The sequence below is a fragment of the Grampus griseus genome (assembly GCF_964374135.1).
Source record: "Grampus griseus genome assembly, chromosome: 20".
Taxonomy (NCBI): domain Eukaryota; kingdom Metazoa; phylum Chordata; class Mammalia; order Artiodactyla; family Delphinidae; genus Grampus; species Grampus griseus.
Window position 1 is genome coordinate 30,375,048 of NC_139014.1, and position 17,878 is coordinate 30,392,925.

The following is a 17,878-nucleotide window of genomic DNA, read 5'->3' on the forward strand; positions in this document are numbered from 1 at the left end:
GAAAGGCATTAAGAACAGAATTGAGGGCTTCCCTGGTGGCGCAGTGGTTAAGAATCCGCCTGCCAATGCAGGGGACACAGGTTCCATCCCTGGTCTAGGAAGGTCCCACATGCTACGGAACAACTAAGCCCATGCACCGCAACTACTGAGCCTGTGCTCTTGAGCCCACAAGACACAACTACTGAGTCCATATGCCACAACTACTGAAGCCCGCGTGTCTAGAGCCTGTGCTCTACAACAAGAGAAGCCACCGCAGTGAGAAGCCTGCGCACTGCAACGAAGAGTGGCTCCCACTCTCTGCAACCAGAGAAAAGCCCACGTGCAGCAACGAAGACCCAACGCAGCCAAATAAATAAATAAATAAGAACATAATTGAGGTTTCCCTGAGGTAGAAGAAATTCTGCTTGTGGACTGGAGCTTCAGCTCCTATCAGAGTCCCAGCCTGCCAGCCTACAGATTTCAAACTTGCCTAGCCAGCCTCCACAAACACATAAGCTAAGTACTTACAGTAAATCTCTTTACACAGAGAGAATATATCATATATTAATATATTATATATCCTAACACACCTATTAGAATCATATACTGATATTATCTTATTGCTCATATATTATCAATAGTATAATATATGTATGAATGTATATTATATATGGTTTGGGGGTATATACACATATATATAAATATCTATATCTCAGTTCCTTTTCTTTGGTACCAAGTGGCCCAAACACCCATAGTCCCTACTCCTGCCACATTGCCTTTTCTCTCCCAGCCTGCCTCTATGGCCTCATGGGGAGTTCCCTACAACCAGCTGACTGAGGAAGAGAAAACTCAGGACTGGTTCACAGATGGTTCTGCACGATATGTAGGCATCCCCCCAAAATGGACAGCTACAGCACTGCAGCCCTTTCTAGTGCATCCTGTAGGACAGTGGTGAAAGTAAATCTTCCCAGTGGGCAGAACTCTGATCAGGGCACCTGGTTGTTCATTTTGAAAAGAAATGGCCAGAGGCATAAGTTTGGTTCATGAGCTGTGGCTAATGGTTTGACTAGATAGCCAGGGACTTGGAAGGAATGTGATTGGAAAATTGGTGACAAGGAATCTAGGTCATAGGCCTCTCTGAATGCGCAAGGAATGTGGAGATATTTATGTCCCATGTGAATGCTCACCAAAGGGTGACCTCCACAGAGGAGGATTTTAGTAATCAGGTGGATAGGGTGACCAGCCACCCCATCATTGTCCATTGGCTTATAAGCAAAGTAGCCAGATGGCAGGGATGGAGGCTATGCATGGGCTCAGCCATGTGGGCGTCCACTCACCAAGGCCTAGCTGGCTACAGCCAGTGCTGAGTGCCCAGTCTGCCAGCAGCGAAGACCAACCCTGAGACCCGGCACCATTCCCTGGGGTGATCAGCCCGCTGCCTCGTGGCAGATCGATTACATTGGATTGCTTCCATCGTGGAAGGGATAGTGCTTTGTTCCTACTCTGGATGTGATTTGCTTTCCCTGCATGTAATGCTTCTGCAAAAGCTGCCAGCTGTGGACTCCCAGAATGCCTTACCCACCATCACGGTATTCCACAGAGCACTGCTTCTAGTCAAGGGACTCACTTCACAGCAAATGAAGTGCAGTAATGGGCTCACGTTCGTGGATTCTCCTGGTCTCACTATATTGCCTGCCATCCTGAAGTAGCTGGCTTGATAGAAAGGTTGAATGGCCTTTTTTTTTTTTTTGCGGTACGCGGGCCTCTCACTGTTGTGGCCTCTCCCGTTGCGGAGCACAAGCTCCGGATGCGCAGGCTCAGCGGCCATGGCTCACGGGGCTCCGCGGCATGTGGGACCTTCCCAGACCGGGGCACGAACCCGTGTCCCCTGCATCGGCAGGTGGACTCCCAACCACTGCGCCACCAGGGAAGCCCTGAATGGCCTTTTGAAGATCCAGTTACAGAACTAGCTAGGTGGCAACACCTTGCAGGGCTGGGGCAACGTCCTTCAGGAGACTGTCCGTACTCAAATCAGCATTCCATGTATGGTGTTATTTCTCCCACAGCTAGGATTCATGGTTCCAGGAATCAAGGAGTGGAAATGGCATGGCAGCATTCAATATTAACCCTAGTGATTCATAAGAAAAATCTTGCTTCCTGTCTGCAACCTTATGCTTGCTGATATAGACATCTTCATTCCAAAGGGAGGAACGCTTCCACCTGGAAACACAACAATGATTCCATTGAACTGTAAGTTAAGACTGCTACCTCCATTTTAGAGTCCTCATCCTTCTAAATATACAAAGATGGGAGTGACTGTACTGGCTGGGGTGATTGATTCTGACTGCCAAGGGGAAAGCGGGCTGCTACTACATAACGGAGGTAAGGAGAAGTATGTCTGGAATACAGGAGATCCCTTAGGGCATCTCTTAGTACTCTCATAGCCCGTGACTAACGCCAATGAAATACCATAACAACATAATTCAGGCAAGACTTCTAATGGCACAGACCCCTCAAAAATGGACGTTTGGGGGCATCCCACCAGGAAAAGAACCACAACCAGCACTGAGGTGCTTGCTGAGGGTAAAGGAAATATGGAATGGGTAGTAGAAGAAGGTAGTTATAAATACCAGCTACGACCACCTGACCAATTTCAGAACTGAAGGCTGTATTATTATGAGTATTTATTCCTTATTTTATTGTGAGAATGTTTATTTGTGTATTTCTTCTTCCCTCTCTTATCCCCTTGTCATCTAACATAAAATGTATCAATAAAAACTAAGTTTACATTATTGAAGTTATAGGATTATCAAGGAGAGGAGTGAACTTCATCCAAAGGCTTTGCCTCCTCTTCTGGGGAAAGGGTTAGCACATTTTCAGTTGTACACAGGATCATTGTATCATGTTAGGTGGAAGTATGACTTTGTTATTATCTTTATTTGGAGATTAAGTATGGTTTAGGAGATGTGTATTGGTGCCAGGTTGACCAGATGTGGTCTGTGCTGATCAGTTTTATGTGTCAGGTTGGCTAGGCTCTAGTACCTAGATATTCAATCAAACACTAACCTAGGTGTTGCTGTGAAGGTATTTTGTAAATGTGATAACACCTACAATCAGTTAACTTTACGTAAAGGAAATTTCTTGGATAATCTGGGTGGACCTGATCCAACCAATTGAAAGGCCTGAGGTTTCCCTCAAGAAATTCCACCTGTGTATTGCAGCGTCAGCACCTGCCTAAGAGTTTCCAGCCTGACCTTCCTCATGGCATGCACTAGACTCCAGACCTGCCTACCTGATCCCTACAGTTACAAAAGCCAATTCCTTGCAACAAATATAGATGGATAGATAGATATAGATAGATATAATAGATAAACTGATTGATAGATAATTGAAAGATAGAGGATGGATGGATAGATAGAATAGGTAGGATAGATATCCACAGCTTGCATCTCTCTATCTCTGCGGTGGAACTGACTGCCACAAAAACCACCTAAGAAAATCTTGCATCCCTTGAGAGTCAGAGCTTGTTTTTGATCCAAAAGGGATCACTCAACATATTCACCAGGCATGGCCCCCAAAGCTCCTGGGCAAATCCCAGGAGTTCAAAGGATTATTCTAATGGAGGAATCAATTGGGCAGGTCAGGGTGACACTCCTAGAATAGTGTTCTGTCTTCCAGGGCATGCCTTCGGATATGTTAGTCCTTTCATATTTATTAAACTATCTGTAACGCAGTGGAACGCTACATGGCCACTTAAAAATACGCTCTTTATAGGGCTTCCCTGGTGGTGCAGTGGTTAAGAATCCACCTGCCAATTCAGGGGACATGGGTTCGAGCCCTGGTCCGGGAAGATCCCACATGCCAAGGAGCAACTGGGCCTATGCGCCACAACTACTGAGCCTGCGCTCTAGAGCCCGAGAGCCACAACTACTGAGCCCGCGTGCCACAAGTACTGAAGCCCGTGTGCATAGAGCCCAAGCTCCGCAACAAGAGAAGCCACCGCAATGAGAGGCCCGTGCACCACAAGGAGTGGCCCCCGCTCGCCACAACTGAGAGAGCCGTGCACATCAGCAAAGACCCAATGCAGCCAAAAATAAATAAATAATTAATTAATTTAAAAAAATATGCTCTTTATCAACTGCCCCTGAAAGGGGATACAAAATCTCATAATATTAATTGCTTCTAAGGAGGGGAGCCCCTGGGCTCTGGGACAGAAGTGGGAGGGAGGATTTTCACTGTTTGTACTTTTGGAATGTTGGATTATGTGAGTCTATCATCTAAATTAGGGCTTGGCAAACTGTAATCCACAGGCCAAATCTAACCCACTGCCTGTTTAAAGTTTTACTGGAACACACTCATGCTTATTTGTTTACATACTGGCTGTGGCTGCTTTCAAGCTGCAATGGCAGAGTTCAGTAATTGGAACAACTACATACACAACATACACAATGTCATATGGCCCACAAAGCCTAAAATACTTACTATCAGACCCTTTACAGAAAAAATTTTCCGATATCAATCTAGATTTTTTTCAAATAGAAAAGTAAACTGACATTTAAAGAAAAAATGACCCAAGAGAATTGAAAACATCTGTCCACACAAAAACTTATACATCAATGCCCATAGCAGCACTAGTCACAACAGGCAAAAAGTGGAACCAACCCAAAATCACTCAACTGATACATTAACAAAATGACAAAATATGATATAGCCACACAGTGGAACATTACTTGGCCAGAAAAAGGAACGAAGTACTGATAAATGTTACAACACAGATGAACCTTGAAAACGTTATGCTAAGTGAAAGAAGCCAGACACAAAAGGCCATATATTGTAGGATTCCATTTATATGAAATGTCCAGGCAAATTCACAGTGATAGAAAATACATTAGTGGTTTACAGGGGCTAGAAAGAAGGAAGAATGAGGAGTGACTGCAAATGGGTGCAAGGTTTCTTTGAGGAGTGATGACAATGTTCTGGAATTAGATAGTGGTGATGGTTGCACAACTCTTTGAATATACTAAAAACCACTGAATTGTACACCATCACCAAGTACACGGCATTTCAGAGTTCAGTAGGGGGCTTAGCACCAAGTGATAAGTTAGTCCCCTCTACCACCTCAGGATCAGACCAGCCAGGGAGTTAGGAGACCAAGTTCTACATCCCAATTAACCCAAACATCCATGAGATCTTAGGTAAGTTTGTTTCCCTGTCTGGTTCTTAACTTCCTTCTCTATAATATGATACAATTGGACAATGCAGGAGAAGGCCAGTACGAGACACGAGGGGAGATTCAGGGGGGCCTGACTTCCCAGAATCCTTTATTCTTTCCCCAAGATTTATCATCACTGACCCTAATAACCAGCATCTTCATCACCATCATGATGTTCCAATTTGAAAGCACTTTCACATACATGATGTCATTTCATCCTCATAACCACTCTTTTGGGTAGATAGGTATTATCCCCATATTACAGATGAAGAAATTAAACCTCAGAATCAAATGACTTGCCCAAGTTCATAAAGTGGTTAAGTGTACGAGCTGGGACTCAACCCCAGGTCTGTCCACAACACCACACTTTGCATGTTTGGCCTCTCTCTAAAGCCCAAGACAGCAATGTCCAGCAGCCTCACTATAAACACATCTTTGTTTGGACAAAGCAAGGGAGGAGAGGCACAAGGACTTGGGTCCTCCTTGACCTTTTCTTATGAACCCTTCTATACTGGTACAGCAGCAGTCTGTACATAGGAGTATGCATGTACACTGGTGTGGACACCAAGCTCATGGTGTCACAAAGATATACATACCGGTACACATGACCTCAACAGATGAGAGGTCACTCCTTGTTACCAGAGTGGTGGGGAAGCTATGCCTTTAGTTCAGGGGAGTCCTGAGCCAGAACTCTAGGAGTCTGCTCTCTCCTAAATCCAGAAGACTCATTACCCCTTTCATGAAGCTTCAAGAAGGAAGGGGCACTTCCTCAATGCTTGGTAGACAAGAGTAGTGAGGAGAAGAGAAGGCCTGGAAATTATCCTCATTGCCTTTGCTGAAGCGAGCCCAGGAAGGGGAACATCAGTGAACAGGGCATTCACTCCCAAGCTCAGAGAGCTGGGCCTAAATCTCAAGGAGTATCAGTGAGAACACTGCTGTCAAACCCAGGTCAGCCCTTGTAAGTCACAGTGCCTGGGCACTAGTAACGCTACCAGCTACGTGTGCTTTGGCAAGTCACCCACCCTCTCTGATTCAGTTTGCTTATCCAAAGATATGGCTAATGACTGCCTGGGGTCTAGCTCAGAGGGGTGCTTGGAGGTTTCAGGGACATAAACGGAAATGCTTTAAAAACAAAATGTACTTTAAGAACGCACTCTTTCATTCTCCCACAGCTGATAAGGAAGAAGGGCTGAGGCATGAACACACTTGGGGAATGACCCATTGATGCCTTTCCAGGGCTTGGCCAGCAAGGGGGAGTCAAGCCAAAAGCAAACGTGTCTTCAGGAAAAGCCGGGTTGCCCATGCTTGTTTGCACTCTTTTTTCATTTGGCCAATCAACATTTATCAAGCATCCCCTACAGCACAGATGCTGTTCTGGGGGCTTGAAGATAAAGCAGTGAAGAAAAGAGAAAATGGCTCTGCTCTCAAGCTTATGTTCTACTTGTGAAAGATCAATAAGTAAACGAATGTCAAGCATTGGCAGGTGCTATGCTGAATTAAATTGGGTAAGGTTAACAGTGATGGGGGAGTGGTACTATTTTCTGTAGGATGTAAGCAGGCCCCTCTGATAAGAGGATGTTTGAGGAAAGACCTGAAGGAAGTAAGGGGATAGTTTAGGAGGCAGCCACACCTGCTGTCTAGGCTAGAGGACACGAGTTCTGGGGAGAGACAGACACGTTGTCCACAGCAACAGAGAATTTCCTACCATGCTGGCTTGGTTTGCCCCTCTTAGATTCATTCTCCTGCTACGTTCCTTGGGGGGAGGGGGGGTTGACCCCTACAGACTGTATCCCTGGGTCAGCCTTGTCCTCTGCCTGACTTTTGTTAGGTTCGGCCAAAAGGAGGTCCCCAGAAAACTGGAGAACAGGATGAAAGAGAGGTGGGATACTGAAGCTCCTGCTTCCTCTGCCTGGCCACAGTTCCGACAGTGGCTGCATTCCTCTGCCACAGTTCCCATCTGCCTTCCACAGCCCCTTCTGTAGTCGATCCTCCAGTGTTGCCCCTCCTGGGCCCCATGGGGTGGGGGCTCATCAGGAAGCCTTGCAGGATTAACCTTCTAGATGAGCACCATGTACCTACCTGTGCAGGAGTGTGCTGTCCATAGATGCTACCTGGACTGCCTCTCCCATCAGGACAGGATGAGTTTTGACCCTAGAGGCACCTATCGCAGCTAAAATGTGGACCATGGCCTCCTCTCCTCCTCCAAAGCTCCAGCTCTGTCAAATCGTTCATACCAGCAAAGGTGGGAACAGAAGTTGAGGTTCTAGAGCCCCTCGTCTTACTCCCTTGGGACCTCGCTGCCCTGGAGGTTTTTCTCCCCAGGATCCAGCCCACCAACTTTCAACTTTGTGGAAGAAACGGATCCACCTACCTCCAACACCAATAGCTCATTGCCCAGTTTATTTCCTTGATAGTATTTATCACTACTGGCTTTTTAATGTGTACGTCTGCTCTGTGCACTACAATGTACATGCCATGAAAGAAGAGAACTTCCCTGTCCTGTTCTCCTATGTGAACAGCATCCTTGGCCTAAGTATAAAACTCAGAAACATTTTTCAGTGAATAACTGACAACAGAAATGAGTATAAAGCCATCTCTGCTCCCAAACACCCTCCACAAGAATTGTAGCCATAAGCCCAGACACCAGTGGCTTAGGGTCACAGGGGTGGGCAGATACTCTCAGAAGCGTCTCGGTACTGCTGACTTCTCCAGGTGTGTGTGGGCAGGAGCCCCAAGTGGGACAACCAGGATAACCCAAGAGTCAGAGACCACTCAGGTTCCACCTTTCTGAAGATCCTCAGCTTCTCCGTTCCTGAGTGGCTAGAGCTAACAGAAACAGTCTCCAGGTCTCAGCATCGACTATAAGGAAGACTCAAAATGAGGCTCACCAGACCACCTCCACCAACCACCCAAGAACTCCTGTGGGTGAGCGCCGCTGGTTATTTTCCTCCACTTAAGGGGCCCAAGCCTAGGCCCTCTGAGACCTGATTCAGCATCTCTTTGGACCCCGTTCTACTCCACCCTAGATGTCCACCCCTCCCACGTGTGGTACCACCGCCACCAGGCCATCCCCTTTACCCCCAAAGAAACCCAAGCAGCTCAGAAGTGCATCAATCGACCTTTAATGTCCAAAAGAGGCAGAGGCGTGGATGCAGAGCACAGGAGATGCTCCAGAAACGAGGGAGAGATGGACACACACCAGACATTTCCAACTGGCCGCACAAGTCTGGGAGGGCAGGGGGAGACAGATCTGGACACTCATAAAAAAATAAACCTCAACTCAAGCACTCAGTCTTGCGCCCACCAAAGGGTTTTACAGGGAACTCACTCACCATCCCGGTCCCCACCCTCCCTTGTCAGCATCAAAGAAAGCTCAACACACACTAAAGGCTTGAGAAGGGGGCATTCTCCTGCCTCCCCACCAACCTCAAGGATGGAATCGGAAAAAAAAAAAAGAGAATGAGCTGGATCCCAAACCCCCTCCACAGCATCAACCCTACACGTGAGAGTTTTTAACGCGATTTACAAGAATCAACAGCTCAATCAGTAATGACTCCCCCCACCCCATTCCCCACCCCATCACTGTTTGATCCACAGACAAGATTTCCCGAGCTCTCCCCTTGGAATCTCCTCCCACTAGCGGTCCTGCTCCATCCCCTAATTCCTGGCTTCACCACTGCAAGACTGACCTCCAAAGTTCCCCCAAAGCCCCTCAACAGCCTTTATCACACTTCCACCCCTGCCTCCCACAAGAGGCTGCCACCACTCACAAAGTCCCTTTCCCTCTCCACTGAGACCCAGCTCATCCCGGACTATCCTCCTAAAGCCTTCCCGGGAGCAGACAGCCATAGGGCAAGCAGCGTCTAGGCCAGATGGCTGAGGGCGGGTAGGGTGATACCCATCTTCACCCCCAAAACAGAGGGCCCCAGAGGTTTTTAACATAAAGGCCCACTTGTCTACCGATACACAGTCCTTAGAGATTCCACAGTCCTGCCCCTCCCTCCCCTCTACCCTAAACCAAGATATACACACATTCACACACATATACAGAGGAAAAACAAGGGACACATTAATTTGGTTTGATTGCTAAGACCTAGCTAAGAACTAGTCACCAGAAATTCCCTTGCCAGCCAACTACCAGGGGCTGCTCTAAGAGAACTCTGGAGGAATGAGAAAACAGAGAGCTAAGCAGGGAGCAGACAGAAGGAGAGAAGAATGAAAAAAAAAAATCAAGCTAATCCCACCCTCAACATCCTCCTAGCATGAGCTCTGGCAGGAAGAATGAAAGAATAAAAGACACAGCCCTCACTTAGAAACTCTTCTGACAAAGACAGCAAGATAAGTCTGCTCCCCACTCCCACACACCACAGACAAACACGTCTCAAGGCCCCTTAAAGAATCCAGCCCCTGCCCCACCCTCTGCCCCAAGCCGTGGAATCACAGTTCAGTGGAATATTCTCCCTGGTACTAGATCAATCTCCCTACCCTCCTTCCTATCCCTCTCTCCTTGTCAATCCTAACGCTGTCCCCCCTGCAGCCTCCCTGGCCCTCCCAAAGCAGCATCCACCACCAGAAGAGGCAGCTGCACAGTTTTAGTTCCACCTCCAGAAACCTATTTCTTTTCCCCAGCCCTCCTAGTCGTACAGGCTTTGTTGAGGGCTTTTTATTTGTATAGGGAGAGAAAGAGAAAAGAGAGGGGTGGGAGAGATTTCCTAGTGCAATACAACAACAACAACAACAACAACAACAAAAATTTAAGTCTTGAAAAATAAACGTAAAGCAGCCTTCTTCCCCAGGCAACTAAACAGAAAGAAGTTTGGTTTTGTTTACTGCGACATACACATGAAATCGAGTATACAGTCCATGCAGTAGCACAGCCATTGGAGAGGACATCCTGATGCTGGCCCCAGTGCAAAACAGTCCCAGCAACGCCGCCTGCTTGCCATCACTGCCGCCACCACTAACACCTTCACTGCGGCCACCTAGCCTGACTTGAAGAGGAGGATTGCAACTTGACCCAAGTAAAAATAGATGAAGTGCTTTGTCTCGTGTGTAACGTAGCTGCCAAAATTTCGGCCCACAATACAATGCCAGGTAGGGTTATATTTCTTGTCAAATTCCTAAAAGAAGAATAAAAAAGAGAAAAAAGGTGATTAGGACAGCTGGAGGATGAGAAATCAGAATGAGAGTCTGATTAGTTTAGCTGTCACCCCCACCCCACCCCCAGTCCACGGCCTCGGTTCTCTGAACCTCAGGAGCTCAGGTTCTAAGGTTGGCTAGGACACTCCTTCATTAATAATGTAACACCACAAAGGCTCCATTATTTCTCTCTAGCACTTTACAGCCCGTTCATCTCTCGTTCCTCTAGCTACCCTGCTTTTCAAAAGCCCACCCCGCAATCCTTCAGCAAGGGAATCAGAAAAGCCAGTGGAATAAAGGACCACTCCAGGGTCACACAGCACTGAGTAGAAGAGGAGCAAGCCTCCCTGGCGTGCCCCTTGCCACCTCTCACATTACTAAACCAGCATTTCCAAACGCCAAAAGCCAAGACGCTAAAGCAAAACGGGGAACGAAAGTACCAGGAGTACCTGCAGGAGAACCAGGAAGCGATTCTGTGTAAGCCAACATTAAAGACACTCCAGTGTGGCAGGCACTACGTGGGCTGTAAACACCAGAGAAAGGACCTCAACCATGAGATCAAGGCAGTTCCCTCACTTCTCTCAGGGCTAGTACAAGTTCAGCACCAAAGCCAGCTAGGAAATCCTCACGACCTTATCAGACAGACCTTCCCACTCCGTGGACCCAGCAGGAAACAGATGGCTCAGTTCTAGCTGCATCCTGCCGTGGCTGTGAAAGGACAGCAGCCCTCCACCACGGGCCCAGCAATGCAGCCAACCTTGGGGCTCTGGCCCCTAGGGGCTCAACCTGCAACTTGTTTAGCGTCCTCACAGCCCCCATACCACATAACTCCAGAAGGTATTAGGAGACGGCGGAAAGGGCATGGGTCACCACACTCAGCTTTATTCCTGACTGAAGACCCTGTGTAACATAGGAGAGCCATAGTTGCTTCCCCATTTTCCCCATCAGCAAAACGAGAAAGCGATTCTTCTGGCCCTAGGAGTCCATGGTTCTACATTCTCTCCCTGAATAGAACAGAAAAACCATCACTCAACAAGGAACCAGCACGCCTAGCAGCCTTGCCAGCTCTGCACCCCCTGTACACACACAGAAAGAAAAAGTCTCTCAGGACCCCAGTTTTCTCTTCTCATACCACCCACACACACAGGAAAGAGTTCTGTGAAACTCAAGGATACTCTACCGCCTGTATGGACCAGAATGCCACGGCTCTTAGGCATCCTTGGGATACCAGAATTAAGAATATCAAAGACTGGGGCTCTGCCACCAATGGACATGGATCCTGACTGGGAATCAGGGACCCTGGGTACCACCTTTCACCTCTAGCTCAGCAGCTTCCTCACTATATATATGTTAACTATGTCCATTCACCCAGGAATTCTTCAGGGACTAAACCTATTGCCCCAATAATGCTCATCTATTAAAAAAAATATATATATCTATATATCTATATATATTCAAGCCCACCCTTTCCTCAAGGAGGCAGGGAGAAGGGGACGATTTAGTGCGTGAGTCCCTTTTTCTTTGGCCACGCAGCTTGGCTTGCGGGATCTTAGTTCCCTGCCAGGGATTGAACCCGGGCCATGGCAGTGAAAGCACCGAGTCTTAACCACTGGACGGCCAGGGAACTCCCCACCTGAGTCCTTTTAAAGAAAAGGAAACGTCCTACGTAATGAGAATCACTTATAGGGCTATCCCACTTTAAATGATGCAGCTCCCTGAAAATTTGTATAGGATCTTATGTTATCCAATCAAACATCCTTGGTCTTCATTTTGAATAGTTCTGAATTGGGACAGTTATATCTAGTCCTGAAGCTTCACTCCCCATTGCTTTTGCAGTCACATAACTATCTGTAAACATACACACCACCCCAGCAGAGTTCCTATTAAAAACTCTTAAGGTAAATGCTTTAATAAATAAGAATCATCCCCTAACTTATCTCCTTTGCAAGTTCGTAGGGTTCTGTTTGCATGGAATATACCTACTTTCCTATGCCCCCACTCCAGCCCTCCCTGGGGCATAACTCAGCTATCCATCCCTATCCCTGACCAACCACAGCTCTCCCATCACACCTTCTTGATATAGGCAGCAATGTCCTTCTCTATGTTGTACTTCTCCATAGCCTGCGTGGCGCAGTCAACGGCATCTTGTTGCATGTCCTCAGACATGTCTGCGTTCTTGATCACTGCCTTCCGGTCAGACATCGTGACACTGCAGAAGAAGCAGAGAGGTGAGGCTGCAATCCCATGCTCTGGGCAGTGAACACTAACAGCTGGGTGTGGGCCTGGGAGAGGAGCACAGAAGATGAGGGCAATAGAAAACACAGATATGAGGCATTAGAAAAGGGAGCTCCTAAGATTTTAGCAGACACACGGTTGCCAAGTCTGGGAAACACAAGGTAAATAATTAAAAAAACATAATAAGCCATCAGTTGTTATCACATGTAAAATGAGGCTTTTCCAACTCTAAACTTATCTATTTCCAATATTTTGAATAGCACCAATAGCCAAGATATTACAATACGCCATCTACCAGCTGTGTCCTTGGGCAAGTTGATTAAACTTTGTGCTCTCATCCATCATCTTAAAATGCAGACTTGAGTTAACCTCAGGGTAAACCTGGTGGTATAACACCTGAACATAATAGGCCCTTGATTTAATGACCATTATTATATCATTGGTATCAAAGTGGAAAGACGAATTAGACCTGACTTCTGGTCTGTGGACAAGTTACTTAGCCTTTCTGCATTCGATTACCTCTATTTTAGCAATGAGGATATCTCTCTATCAAGAGCTGTTGTAAGGATTAATTAAGGTTATATGAGAACACTGCAAACAAGGACAGTCTATACAGTGGTCTCACCCATTAGCCAGATTCAGCCCACCACCTGCTTTTGTAAACAGTTTCATAGGAACACACTACAATGGCAGAGTTGAATAGTTGTAAGAAACTAGATGGCCTGTAAAGCCTAAAATATTTACTATCTGGTCCTTCACAGAAAAAGACTGCCAAGCCCTAAGCTACCAATGCCCAGTGGTGACAGAGACAACAAAAGGTAAAGAATTATTATTTTAATAGCACTCTTTCATATCCATGCTATCTAAGACATTGCATTCATCCTATAGCAACCAGAGTTGCAGAGCTCACCTTGCATGGTCCCCTCCTAGGATGACAGGAATTCCAGGAGGGCTGGCCACGGCCTGCCTAGAAGTCTATGGCATGCGAGGTGCTTTGCAGGAAAGGGGATGAGCTGCAAAATCCTATCCTCTGTCCTTGACCAAGTCCCATCACAGAGGGCAGTAACAATCCACCCCCCACCCCATGTGCTACTCCCCCAAAGCGCCACTCTGTGGCCTGCCCAGTGGATAAAAGATGTTGTCGTTGCAGCCCTGTCCGATACAAAGCTACACAGGGACCTGACTGCTCAAGGAGAGATCCCTGGTATCATTCCGGGCCACCCGGATCTGAGTCCACACTAGCCTGTGGGCTGGGTGGGCTGAAAAGGGAAGCAGAATTCATGACTACTTCTTCAGCCTGCACTAGATGCAAAGAATGCATGCGTGCCAGCTGCTAGTCAGGCAGCCCTTTACTGCATCCGGGGCACCTCTGTCTCACACTGGCAAATTAAGCAGGGCTGGTTCCACTTTTGCAAAGGCTGGCAGAGCAAAGGATTATTGCCCCAGTACCCTCTGCTCCCATACGCCCGAGAGGGAAAGTCAGAGCCTCGAGAGGAGTCTGTGAGCACCAGCTGGGGCTGAGGAAAAGGTCAGGCGAACCCTGTTCAAGGCCTGGCTGTCTATATGACCTGGGGCAAACCAACATCTTTTTAGAAAACAATGGCTGAAATAAGATAAATGTGGCAACTTCAATGGGTTTGCGCAAAGGTACGACAGCAGCAGTACAGGGAAGAAAACTAGTGTCACCGGGCGGCCTATCCCAGGTTACCACTCAGAAGGGGGCACTGTTTACAAATCCAAGGGTGGGGTGGGGCCTGATTAAAGGATGAAATCAGCACCCGTTTTCCCAGCAAGCTCACCTGCCCCACTGCCTCATTCCCAAAGTCCAAAGAAACAACTTTGTCACAGTAATTAAAACCACCTTACCCTCCAGGAGAGCCTGCAGTTACATAACGTTGGTCTTGTGACTACAATGCCACGATTCTTCACCCCTGACCCCCCAGGCGTCTGAGAGGTGAGGCCTAGCCCCAGTCTCCCCTGTCCAAGGTGCCAATGAGAAAAGGAAAGGGAGGGGCCAACGTAGTCCCTCCCCCCCGGGGAAGAGGGAAAAAAAAAAAAAAAGCAAGGGACCTGGGCCTCCAGATTGAAGGATGACCACAGGGCCCCAGGCCAGCTGCCTTAGTCACGAGCCAGGGGCTCCTCTGAAAAGCTAAGAGGGCACTCCAGGACAGCTCACTCTCCTCTATCCCCGGCCCTGCGACAAAAAGACCAAGCCTCCGAACGACACGACCCGCCCTCCCCGGCCCCCAACACGCACAAACGCTTGTATTTCCTCCCTTCGGACCCCAAGGGGCCGTCTCCCTCCACCACCCCATCCTCCAGTGGCTGCGATCCCGAAGGCCGGCACCTGGGCCGGGAGAAAGCCTCCTCCCCCCGCACCTCCGCCCGGCCGGCCGCCCTCCCCCGTCCGGCCTAGAGCAGCGCCGTAGTGACTGGGCGTCCTCGCTGCAGGAAGGACGCCCCAGAGGGTGGCGACGGCGGGACGAACCGCGTCACGCCCGAGCCCGCTCCGCGGCTCTCCCTCGGCCCAAACAGCAAGGGCCTCCGAGCCCGCAGAGAAATCCCGGGGGGGGGGGGCGGGAGGCCTCACCTCTGCAGCCGGGGGCCCCGGGGTCGGGAGGGCACAGGGTGGCGCAGCCCTGGGCAGGAGAGGCGCCGGGGGCGTCACGCCGAGGCCAGCACTGCTCCGGGCCTCGGGGCCGAACTCCGCGCGTCGGGCCGCCGCCCCGGGGCAGCCTCCACCCACCGCTTACCTTTACGGAGGCGAGTCCGCGCGGGGTCCCGGGGGAGCAGGGATGGCCTGAGGCAGAGCGCGGGCAGGGCGGTGTCCCCTCGGCTCCTCTGGCAGCAGCCGCCGCCGCCGGCGCCGCCGCGGTCTCCGGCTCCCGCAGGCCCGGGCCGAGCACAAGCGCCGCCGCCCTCCGCCCTCGAGCTTCTCCCGCCGCCCGCGCTCCGCCTTGCGCCCGCCGGCCCGCCTGCCTGCCAGCTAGCCAGCTCCGCGCTGGCACCTCGCAGCTCTGCTCCGCTCGGCCTCGAGCTTGGCGGACGCACGACCCCGCTCTGAAATAGCGCCCCGCCCCGCTCCCCCCACCGGCGCGCGCGCCGCCGTCCGCGCTCCCCATTGGCTGGGCCCGTTCGGCCCCGCACTGCGGGCTTCTCCCCGCGCCGCTCTCGCCCCACATCTTGTTTCCTCCCACAATGCCTCGGGGCGGAGGGAGGGGGTGGGGAGGGGGAGCTGGAAAAGGTTGGGGGAGGGAGACGTGGCCTTCAGAAGAGAAAAAAGAAGTATACAGACCCCACTAACCAGGGCTGGAGAGGCCAGGCCTAAAAAGGAATAAAGAGGCCGGGTTCAATGAGAGAGAAAAAGAGGGAGGGGCGTAAAGACCCTAATTCGAAGAAGAATAAAGGAAGAGAGTGGGATGGAGATTTCAGACCCTGGGAGCCCATGGGGAAGGGGTAGAGATCCTAACCTTAGAAAGAGGAAGGGGAAGGAGGTGAAGTCATCAGTTTTAGAGGAAAAGACAGGACCCCTTCCGTCCCCCCAAAACTGTGGGAAGGAGAGGACAGCCAGCCCTATGGAGAGGTAAAGCCATAAACAGCCGCAGGTCTCCCCTCCTCTCACTTTCTGGGAAGGCCCCTTCCCCTTCCTGCTCTGCCTTTGTTCCCGAGTCTCAAGGCCACAGGACCTAAACTCCAAGCTGGGGCCCCAGATGCTGTTTATCTTCAAGAGCAATGGAGGCAAACCCTAAGCACGATTGTGAGAGGGGAGTTTTGTCTTTGATACACAGGCCCCTGGAAGAGAGATGAGAGTAAGCCATTTCCAGTCAGTCTACCCGCTTGGTTAGACAGGACTAGAGGGGGCGTGAATAGAATCCCCTAGAGGTACAAACCAAAGCATGTCTGTACAGCCAGGAGCCTTAAAATTCACCCCATCCATATTCCTCACCTTATAAAGGAGAGAAACAAGGGACAGAGCAAGGGGGAGCCCTTGCCAGACCACCACAGGTGAGGCCTGGACCTGGCTTCTAGGCTGAAAAGTGGTGCTTCTAGGCAGCAGTCCCCCTGGGGTTTGTGGGTGTGTGTGTAAATGCCTGTGCACACTGGGGGGGTGCCTGCCCTCCATGCCACACCACCCACCTCCTAAGGAGAACAGGAAGCAGCTGCTCTTTTCTTTCCAAAGGAAGTGTCTACCTAAAGGGGTGGTGAGGGTCTTTATGGGAAGCCAAGCATTTGGGCCACACAGTAAGGATTAAGAAGCTTCCATTCATCCTATAACCCTAACCTTAACCCGTCATTGCCCCAAACCATGGTCAGGAAGTCAGGCTCATTCTGGCCCTGACCTGCTCTGATTTGGGGCATCATAATTTAGTGTTCATTATGAGTCAGGGGAAACCTAGAAAATCATCCCCTCTCACTTACGCTTTCCCAACCTGCTCTATCATCTTCAACCTCAATGAGGAGATGTGAAAGAAATAGGCGAGGCCTGTGGTATCCCCTCACACCAAGGGTGTTCTGATGTCAGCTTCAGTGTGAATGAATGGGGGGGTGGGGCACGTGTGGGGAGGAGGAAACTACCTCTTAGAGAATTTCAGTAACTTGCCCAAAATTCCCCAGCTTGTAAGCAGCAGTATTTAATTCCCAGTGCCTACACTTTTAGCCTTTCCACTATCCTCCTGACAGAAAAAAGATAAAACTGTAAACTAGGTGTTGGGTGCCCTATCTAAATTATACCAGCATTTCCTAAGCTTATCTGACTCCGAAGACCTTTTTTATCCAAGCATTTATTAACATCTCCAGGAGCTACTATTCCACAGGACACAGTTGGGGAAACTTGTGCTATGCTAATTACTACTATTTATGTAAACTGCTTACTGTTTAGGATAATTACTATGCAACATAGTAACTGTTATAATTAATACGTCTGCTTAACTTGGTGGACATTTCTATTTGATGCCACTACATGTTGATCGTCCGGTTTTCTGTTGCCGGGATAGCAGAGCCATGTCTTCAGATTTAAAAATCAGATGGGACTTTTGGTTTTGTCTCATCTGTGAGCCCCTTACCCACTGGCTACTTCTTTAACTTAGGGGTTCCCCAGGGCACTGGTCAACTTAAGTAGTTTATACCATGATCTGAGCCTTGATGACCTCCGTAAATTCCAGGCCTCCCCTGTGGGTGTCCCACAGGCTCTTTGGACTCTTCACATACACCTATATCCTGCCTGGTCATTAAGAGCATTGGCCCGGGAGCCACAATGCCTGGATTTCAACCTCTTTCCACCACTCAACCAGCTGTGCAGATCTGGCCAACCTA

The 17,878-nt window shown here is 49.3% G+C and overlaps 1 protein-coding gene across 1 annotated transcript; it reads right to left on the bottom strand.

Annotated features, from left to right (window-relative positions):
* Positions 1 to 8,297: 8,297 nt before the first annotated feature.
* DYNLL2 (dynein light chain LC8-type 2) lies at positions 8,298 to 15,611 on the bottom strand. Its single transcript, XM_082678839.1, has 3 exons — positions 15,319 to 15,611; positions 12,401 to 12,539; positions 8,298 to 10,311 (listed from the first exon to the last, which is right to left on the bottom strand). Exons 2-3 carry the CDS (start codon positions 12,530 to 12,532, stop codon positions 10,174 to 10,176), a joined length of 270 nt encoding a protein of 89 aa, XP_082534965.1. The 5' UTR covers positions 12,533 to 12,539; positions 15,319 to 15,611; the 3' UTR covers positions 8,298 to 10,173.
* Between the last annotated feature and the right edge of the window lie 2,267 nt (positions 15,612 to 17,878).

Bases quoted from the DNA above. Each gene is read 5' to 3' on its own strand.
- DYNLL2 (XM_082678839.1), bottom strand. From the start codon at position 12,532: ATGTCTGACCGGAAGGCAGTGATCAAGAACGCAGACATGTCTGAGGAC. The intron at 10,312-12,400 runs GTGTGATGGGAG...TTCTTCTTTTAG, and splicing joins TTGCTGCCTATATCAAGAAG to GAATTTGACAAGAAATATAA.